The sequence below is a fragment of the Vanellus vanellus genome, assembly GCF_965231255.1.
Source record: "Vanellus vanellus genome assembly, chromosome: 2".
In the NCBI taxonomy this organism is placed as follows: Eukaryota; Metazoa; Chordata; class Aves; order Charadriiformes; family Charadriidae; genus Vanellus; species Vanellus vanellus.
The window spans coordinates 70,861,931-70,871,806 of record NC_138906.1 but is presented as its reverse complement, the minus strand read 5'-3'; the positions used below and the strand labels follow the sequence as shown (position 1 = coordinate 70,871,806).

The 9,876-nt window shown below is 43.3% G+C and overlaps 1 protein-coding gene across 1 annotated transcript in view; it reads right to left on the bottom strand.

Annotated features, from left to right (window-relative positions):
- Nucleotides 1-3,076: 3,076 nt before the first annotated feature.
- Nucleotides 3,077-9,876, bottom strand: part of KIF13A (kinesin family member 13A) — a gene marked incomplete at its 5' end in the record, with an annotated part of 120,599 nt that continues 113,799 nt past the window's right edge. Inside the window, 2 exons of the mRNA XM_082480110.1 lie at nucleotides 3,077-4,626; nucleotides 5,512-6,607. Coding sequence (XP_082336236.1) covers nucleotides 4,346-4,626; nucleotides 5,512-6,607 — 1,377 coding nt within the window. The 3' untranslated portion in view covers nucleotides 3,077-4,345. The remainder of the gene's footprint in view (nucleotides 4,627-5,511; nucleotides 6,608-9,876) is intronic.

Genomic DNA, 9,876 nt, shown 5'->3' with positions numbered 1-9,876 from the left:
GGTTTAGGTTGGAAGGGACCTTAAAGATCATCTAGTTCCAACCCCTGCCATGGGAAGGGACACCTCCCACTAGACCAGGTTGCTCGAAGCCCCACCAGCCTGGCCTTGAACACCTCCAGGGATGGAGCCTCAACAACTTCTCTGGGCAACCTGTTCCAGTGCCTCACCACCCTCAGAGTGAAAAATTTCTTCCTAATGTTTAATCTAAACCTGCCCTCTTCCAGTTTGAAGCCATTGCCCCTCATCCTATTGCTACATTCCCTAGTAAAAAGTCCTTCCCCAGCTCTCCTGTAGGCCCCCTTTAGGTACTGGAAGGCCACAATAAGATCATCCTGGAGCCTTCTCTTCTCCAGGCTGAACAACCCCAACTCTCAGAGCCTGTCCTCACAGGAGAGGTGCTCCAGCACTCTGATCATTTTTGTGGCCCTCCTCTGGACCTGCTCCAACAGGTCCATGTCTTTCCTATGTTGGGGGCTCCAGAGCTGGACGCAGTACTCCAGGTGGGGTCTCACCAGAGTAGAGTGGAGGGGAAGAATCACCTCTCTTTTTCCCCTTTGAATTCTGTAAATTATCAGCTCAGCAGATGAAGAGGTCCCTAAAACATGCACCCATACTTGGGAAAGGCCGAAAGGCACCTCCTACCGTACTCTTTTAAGTCCACCAGCCCAGGCAGACAGAGAGCAGCTCGTGCCTCTGCCCCAGCCCCTGGGTACAGGGAGTTACAGGAGGGCAGCAAGGGGGAACAAGGACAGGCAACACCAGGGCAGGGGAAGACAATACCCAGAGGTTGCTCCCAGGAGCTTGCAGCCCAGGTTTCACTCATTACACTGCTTCACAGCACTTCTTGTTACTTACATCATAACAGCATGTAATATTCTGCCTCCAGTTGAAAACATGAAGGAAGTCAGCTGCGGGGGAAGACTCGAGACAGCCGGCAGCACTGATTGAACACTGTGCTTTTGCTTGCTGGACTGTACCAGCCGTTTTCTGAGTGCTCTGGCTGAATCTCCATAAAGGCACATGCGCTTGAAAAAACAGCACGTATTAAATTCAGAAAACAAGATAAAGGCGGGCATTATAAAAAGGACATGGACCTTTTGGAGTGGGCCCAGAGGAGGGCCACAAAGATGACCAGAGGGTTGGAGCACCTCTCCTGTGAAGACAAGCTGAGAGAGTTGGGGTTGTTCAGTCTGGAAAAGGCTCCAGGGAGACCTTATAGCAGCCTTCCAGTATCTGAAAGGGGCCTTTTACAAAGGCATGTAGTCATAGGAGGAGGAGGAATACCTTCAAACTGAAAGACGGTAGATTTAGGTTAGATATTAGGAAGAAAGTTTTCACTTTGAGGGTGGTGAGACACTGGAACAGATTGCCCAGGGAAGTTCACCCTGGAGGTGTTCAAGGCCAGGCTGGATGGGGCTTTGAGCAACCTGGTCTAGTGGGAGGTGTCCCTGCCCATGGCAGGGGGGTTGGAACTCGATGATCTTCAAGGTCCCTTCCAACCCAAACCATTCCATGATTCTGCGCTTATCGCCTTCAACACTGTAACTATCCTGATAGTCAAAATCAAGTAATTTCATCTCGACTGGGGAAACCACCAAGACAACAGGTTTGCTCTGGCAGGTCTGACAAATGAGGGATTGGCTCTGCCCTACTATTATTCAGTATTATGACCTAGGTTGGTTTGTTTCTTTAAATGAAGGTCTTAGTGTGGATTGTACATCGTGCTTATTAGGCAGTGTATTTTAGATGCTGGTTAAGGTAATAATTTAAAAAAAAAAAAAAAAAAAGGCAATTTTCAGGTGGACTATCACCACATTATTCCACCGATTACAAAGTTCAAGACAGCAAACTACTAGTCTAACATTACTAACAAAAAAACTGCTTCTGTGTTTATGTAGCAGAGTTTGAGGAGCACATCAACTAAAATGCTTGCATTTCCACATTACCTCATCGCACTCATTAGACACACTCCTCCTAACTTTACATTAACCCTGGGCAGGGCATATTAACATGCGAGGTTTGCAAAAGTACAGGTCTTTCAGTAAGAACAGAAGTCATGACAGCACAGTTATGCAAAATGTGTAGAGGATGAAATTAGGTGGGCTTGTTTAGGTTCCTCCAGCATGTATAGATTGCATATTTCAATAAGCAAAATTATTCCAGTGCTTCTTAAGCAATCACGTGTTCTGTATTCTCAAAGGTCCGAAACCATTAACAGGCTAGTTCAGCTGATGCTAACCTCCTGTAAATACAGAATCTTTGCCATAAGAAAATGGCTACATTAGCTTTCAAAATTGTTTGCAGTGGCCTCAGACAAATACATTTATGCAAATGCGTGCACACACACATATGAGCGTATATTTTCTAAAAGGCATTACAAAAATATTAAAGTGACATCTAAAATTCACTTGAAGACCATGGTGTTTGGGGTAGGTACCTGGCAGTGGTCTAGGATTGTCTGTGCCTGATAAAATACTTCTGCATAAAGTGTTTTTTCTATTATGGTAATTTCCTCCAGCAGCAGTATCACTAACGCAGCGAGAGCAACTCTAGGTGGACACCAGAACTATGAAATGTAATGTAAAGACATTCATTTCACCAAAATCAACACATAAGAATCCTGTCTCAGAGAAGCCGAAAGCTACGTGAAGGGCAAATACACTGAACTTCGCACCCCCTGCTTTCACACCCCCCACCCCCCTGCCCCAGCACATTACCCTCCCCGCTGCCAACTGTGTTGCACTCAGCTGAGGCATTTACGTATTTAGCTATGAGTCTGTCTTGTCTGTCTTCCAGGAACTTGTCCCGTCTCCCCTTCACCCACAGAACACCATTCTCTGGCAGGAGTTCCCAGCTCCGCCCTCCCTCCTGTGAAGGACAGGGAAAGCAGCTGGCGAGGAATGTGTATCCACAGGGGCTGATATTCCCCTCTTAATGCTGCATGAACCCGTCAGTGCTAAAACAGGTTAATACCCTCCAGTCTTCCACTCCAGTCATATTGTCCTTCAGCATTTTTACAAAGTACTTTTGCATCTGAGCACCATCAGCTAGAAACAGCTTACTATTTGACCATGAAACCTAGCTGTACCACATACAAGCAAAACAGTTGTTTTTTTTTTTAAATCCCAAGTAAACAGTCTGTATTCTAACACACAATAGGTCTGTACCAATTAAATACAGTATGGCAGTATATAAATTACAGTTCTTTACAGTAAATAGTAAAATACGAGAGTCCGCTTACTGTACACAACAATCAAAGAAAGAACAGCAGCTTTTCAGTAAGGTCCCAGGTATCTCAATCATTCACTTGCTAAGAAACAAAGAAGAACAGATACAGCAGGCCATTCACTTCACTCATTTTTAACCGTGTTACTTTACAAATATCCAGAACGCTTCTACAGGCATCTACAGTATCTACATGTGGAACAACCTTCTTAGGAATTCATGAGCACCAGACATAAATCCCTCCATCATTCCCACTATTAAAATAAACTTTACAGATTAAAATTACTTTAGCAGGTTCTATTTCATCTTGATAATAACCAGCAAGTAACAAGTGCAAAGTTTGCAGTCACGATCCATTTACTGCTTCTTTGTTTCCCCACTTCCCCCCTACACCCAAAAAACCAAACCCCCCCAAAACGTTGTCCTCTCACACCCTTGCAGTAATACTGGTTCTGCAGTCAAACTGCCCGGCTGGCTTATGTTAACATATGAACTGCCAGACATATAGCTTCAGGCATTGTTAGTCATTTCAATCCAACGCCAGGTCAGCACAGTGGCAGGCCTCTAGGAAGACAAAATATATGAAGCAGTTGGATATTTCAGTGTGCTTAAACACAGAACGTAAGGCTGCACGGTGCCCAGTGACTAAAAGAAACATGGCACCAAGTTATCAGTTAAAACATTTACAAGAGAAAGATATAAACAGCAAACGTGTCCGTCTAAAACAAGTTCTTTGGTAATTAAGAACAGCAAATCGTAGCTTTTTTTTTTTCCAAATATGGATTTACATCCTGTTTTCTCCACAATAAAATATTTTTTGTTGTTTAAAATATATCTCCCAAGTTGTTGCGTAACAAATAGTCCAGTACCTCAGTTATCTACAGATCAGCTTTAACTGTATTTTAGTGTGCAGCTGTATCTGCTCACTGGCAGACAAACTATAGATACACATTCATATATATATATAATATATATATTATTTATAAAAAATTAGAGAATTAAGTCAAGGACTCTAGAGAATACACATTCCGTATGGACAGATTAAAATGTACAATAGCTTCAAAAATCCATAAAGTTTTCTACACAGCGATGCGTGTAGTAAGTGCAAAAATACTGCAGTTTAGTTAATCCAAGATTTCCTGTTTTCCTGTTTCCTCGAAAAAGCAGAAGCCGCTGCATCTCCTGAATGGCAGAGGACTTCTGTTTTAGGAGTGGATGACGAGCCTTGAAGCATGGAACTTTTCCGTTTCTCTGAAGTGGAAGATGCCTGAGACCGTGAAGTGCTGCTCCATTTCCTTGCGGAAGCTGGTGCTTTGCTGAGGCGCCCAGGACGAACAAAGACACCGTGTCGTGGTTTGCAGTGGAAGTACTCTCTGCCTTTTACAGTCCCGTCATGCTTCCCTTCAATGAAAATAAATGCACAGGATTAATCCTTGGTACTTTCATTCGCACATACAATTGTAGCATCGAAGCGTAAGTATCTTTGGCTACCTGTCAAATAGTCAACATTGTTAATGCTGAGTGATGAAGCCAGATGCAGACCATACACTGGGGAGAACAAAACCTGGAAAGGAGGGCTTGAACTGGGACCAAAAAGATGATTTCCCACAATATTATACTTTGTTAACTTACAGTTTAAAAAGTCAAACATCTGTTCATTCTACAAACTAAACTAGCCTCAAAACCAACTGCTTACAAAGCTTAAAACTTAGCTGGCACAGAAACTTCTAGTCCCAGCGTTAATATCTATTAAACCAGTAACAACAATCTTTTTAAAAGATCTGAAGCATTTCTGTAGGAATCTCTTAACACTTGCAGAGCATTGACTTTTTCTGATCCCACCAAACTGAAGCTAAAGAAAACCTGTGCTCTATAATTAAGTTTTCCCCAGTGGAAAAAAAAAAATAATTCTGAAAGCTACAGACAGAAAACCTATTTGACAAGTGCTGTCCATGAACATGCATGTAGATCTAAAAAAAAAAAAAAAAAAAAGTGCCAATTTTAGGCTTTGCTTGTTTTTCTGATCTATAAAAACAGATGGGTACCAATGGGAACTACCACAACACTCAAAAGCATTATTCTGCATAAAGCAAGAAGAGCAGGCCTTTAAGACAGTTAAAAATTAATAAAAGCATCCCTATAAACAGAGAGCCTGGAACTGGGTGTATCAGATACCAAGCTTACATTGGAGGCACTTCCCAGGACTGAAGAGCATATGATTGTACTGCAACTTTAAAAATAGATCACGCTAGCTGCACAGATAACCCAGAGCAGATTTAGTCTTACCCAGCTGAACATTTAGTTCAACTCCGACCCAGATTCCAGCTGAAAAATCCACTGTTCCAACGTATCTCACTGTGCCCATCTTATTACTTCCAACACAGACTTGTTCGCCCACGGCTACCCAGCTAGGCAAGACGTGGGCTTGATCTGCGGAAGCACCTTCTTCACAATCGGAACCATCCAAGTGGTCCTTCCCAATAAAATCGTCTACGGAAGTATCAGGATAAGTCTCACGGTCTGAAGTCTCTTTTACCAGTACAGAACAAAAAGGGCTTTCTGCAGTGTCTGCAAGCCGGTTGCCCGCTGCAGAGCTCAGCTGGCCCGCACACGCGCTCTGCTCCTTGTCAGTGCCTCGGGGTAACTCTGAGGCGCTCACTCCATTAGAGGACACAAGGGAACATGACTGCAGAGCTGTCGAATGGTCAAAGTCCTTTCCATCTTCGACGCCCATGAACTCTGTAAAGGAGTGATCTTCCAGAATGTCCATCGTGTGCTCAACTGTTGCTTCACGTGCTGAAAATTCAATTGTACGGCAGGTATTTTTGCCATCCGAGGAATTCAAAACAGAAAATGATCCAGCTCTGGGTAACTGTTGAGAGTCTCTGTCAGTGGCATCGAGGGACAGTGGTACTTGTTCCGTTAAGGCACTGTTGTCTTTCAGTGGTAACACAGGTAACTTTTCTCTCGCTATCTCCTTTTCTGACTCTTGACACTCCTTGTTCGAAGAAGATCTTAAGTCATGTGCAAGAGATGATCCCGAGGGATCATGAGAGTCCAGCTCCTTTGTGTGACTGGCTAGCTGGTCTGTGCTATCACTACAGGGAACAAGCATGTCAGACAGAGTGGCATTAGAGGCACTGTGGGAGAAGTAGCCACTAGTAATACTGCTAGTGGTGGGGCTGCGGGATACCTCTTTCTCAAGAACACGTGAACTCATGAAGTCTGATTTAGAAGAAAACCATTCCCTGTTCTCCAGGCTAGCATTGTAAACACTGAAGTCAGCAAACTCCTCTGGTACGTAAGGCCGGAAATTTTGAAAACTTTGTGGACTTAGCTTCTTATTAATGGCCTCCAACTCACTGTCCTCCTCCTCAGAGTCCTGCAAAAGAAGAGAGGGTTGCATGGGATTAGGAACCTACGACAGTAAGGTTTTCAAAATAAACTAGCCTTCCTTGACTTTCTTCCTTTCTGAACATGGAGAAATATATAACTTTAATATTCTTTAATTGAAGAATGGAAGACACCTCTGAAAAGAGCTGCTGGGAACATATCCTGGCTACACTGAGCTATTCAATTTTTAGAAAATAAACAAATTCTAAATAGTTCAGAAAATATCAAGCAATGAAGTTTGGCATGAGGAAAGCTCACAACATGAAAAAGTGATATATTTACATATTTTCACCATACTCAGCTTTTTAAAGCCATGTATTATAAGTTCCCCCCTCCACCAATTTAGACTAATTAAACCTATTGAAGGTATTCTATAGAGCTAATTGACCACCTAACAAGAAACACATAGATATGAATGGAAGAGGCCTTACAGGGTCTCCACTGCAATACTGATTGTTAAAAACTATCCTGTACAATTTCTTTTAATCTGATACCAGTGAGGCTAAATAATTTTGCTTACCCCTCGCTGTCACACTTGAACACATTCACGATGTTTGAAAACAAAGGCAAAAGGATCAAGTATGACAGCAAATCTTCATGGAAGCATTTGTATGCATACATGTACATGTTTGGAGGGAAATATGTGACACTAATCAACCTGGCAGAATTTGGAGGTACCTCCCTGAGTTTCTCTTTGCTAATGAGTGGTGATGCACTGTGACCAGCCCGCAGACATGGCTTTCACAGAGCCCATCTGAAGCCGAGGACTGTAGTCTGTCAAGACACATCTGAGAAAAACCCCAGCAACATGGTTGGGCTGCTCCCAATATAAAATACTGCAGGCAGGACTCCACATGGATGTTTTTTTAAGTACTTCATTTTTTGTATAAATATATGTATTTATTTATACATCTATATGCATATATAAACATATGTGTATATATGCATACATCTGTGCACACACACATATATTAAAAATGGTTAGTTTACAGCAAATTCCTACTAGAAAGAATAATATTTTCAGAAAAATGAAAACTGCTCTAGTACTTAAAGTTTAGAGGAACTCAAGAACCTATTATTTCTCAATTTGTTTATCTGCATCATGGATTTCAACTACCAATGAAGGCAGATCCTGTGTGATATCTAAAGTAGTTTGATTCTTTCAGACACCTGCCATGAATCACTGATGGAAAGGGAAAAGCACAATACTTAACCAGACGGCCAATGCATTGAGAACCAATACACCGAGATTAACATCCTCTTGAAAATGCTTCCTATACTTCATAATAGCCATGACTGCTCAAATAACTTTGTACAACAAAGCTTCAAATACACCGACAGCAAACAGGTTTGTTCAGTTTGCACGTCGGAATAATCACAGAATTGTTTAGGTTGGAAGGCACCTCTTGAGGTCATTTATTCCAAACTCCCCTGCTCAAGCAGCGTCAGCCAGAGCACAATAACCAAGACTGTCCAGGATGGGGACTCTATAACCTCTCTGCACAACCCTTTCTAGTGTTTGATCACCCTCACAGTAAAAAAGTGTTCAGATGGAATCTCATGTGTTTTAATTTGGGTCTGTTGCCTCATGTTCTGTCACTGGGCACTATCGAGAAGAGTCTGCCTTGTCCTCAGTTCCTTCCCATCAGGTGTTTTTACCCATTGATAAGATGCCCCTGAGCCTGGTCCCCTCCAGGCTGAGCAGTCCTGGCTCTCCCAGCCTCTCCTCACATGTCAGATGCTCCAAGCCATTAATCATCTTTGTAACCCTGCACCAGACTCACTTCAGTAATTCTGTATGTTTCTTGTACTGTGGAGCCCAGAACCAGACACAATACTCCTGATAAGGCCTCACTAGTGCTGAGCAAAGAGCAAGGATCACCTCCTTCAACCTGCTGGCGACATCCAGTATACTGTTGGTCTTCTCTGCCGCAAAGGTGCGTTGCTGGCTCATGGCCAGCTTGTTGTTCACAAGGACCCCAAGGTACTTCTAGGCAAAGCTGCTCTCCATTAGGTCAGCCCCCAACACACACTGGTGCCTGCCGTTATTCCTTCCCAGAAGCAAGACCTTGCATTTCCCCTTGTTAAACTTCATGAGATTTCTCTCTGCCCTGTTCTCCAGCTCATGGCCAGCTTGTTGTTCACAAGGACCCCAAGGTACTTCTAGGCAAAGCTGCTCTCCATTAGGTCAGCCCCCAACACACACTGGTGCCTGCCGTTATTCCTTCCCAGAAGCAAGACCTTGCATTTCCCCTTGTTAAACTTCATGAGATTCCTCTCTGCCCTGTTCTCCAACTTGTTGAGGTCCCTCTGAATAGCAGCACAATGCTCTAATGTATCAGCCGCTTCTTGTATCATCTGCAAACTTGCTGAGGGTCCGCTCTGTCCAATCATCCAGGTCATTAATGAAGGTGTTGAACAGTACTGGTCCCAGTATTGAGCCCTGGAGTACACTGCTTGTTACCAGCCTCCAACAGGACTTTACACCTCTGATCACAACCCTCTGGGCCCAGTCATTCAGCCAGTTTTGAATCTGTTTTGTTGTCCACCTATCTAACCTGTATTTTGTCAGCCCATTTGTGATGATGTTATAGGAAATAGTGCCAAAGGCTTTACTAAAGTCAAAGCAAACAACATCCTCTGCTCTCTCCTCATCCGCCAAGCTTGTCACCTTACTGTAGAAGGCAACTGAGGTTGGTCAAGCATGACTTCCCCTTTGTAAATCCATGCTGACTACTCCCAATCACCTTCTTGTCCTTCATGTGTTTGGAAATGCTTTCTAGGAGGATTTTCTCCAACACCTCCCCAGAGACAGAAGTGAGGCTGACCAGTCTGTAGTTAACTTGATCTTTCTTCTTTGTCCTTCTTGAAGTCAGGAGTGATATTTGCTCTCTCCCAGTCTTCAGGCACCTCTCCCAATTGTTATGATATTCACAGATAAATTGAGAGTAGCCTTACAATAACATCAGCCAACTCACTCAGCACTCATGGGTATGTTTACTTAAACAAACATGCAGTTTGTTTAAGTGGTCCCCAGTCTGGTAGTCCTCTATCAAGGGTAAGTCCTCCTTGTTCCACACTTTCCCTTGGGTGTCCAGGGCTTGGGATTCCTGAAGGCTGGTTTTACAGATAAAGATTGAAGTAAAGAAGGCATTGAGTACATTGGCCTTCTCCAAGTCATTTGTGACCAGTTCCCCTGTCCCCATTCAGCAGCGCAATTAATTAAAACAGCCTTGTAGGTATACATTAGGAAACACG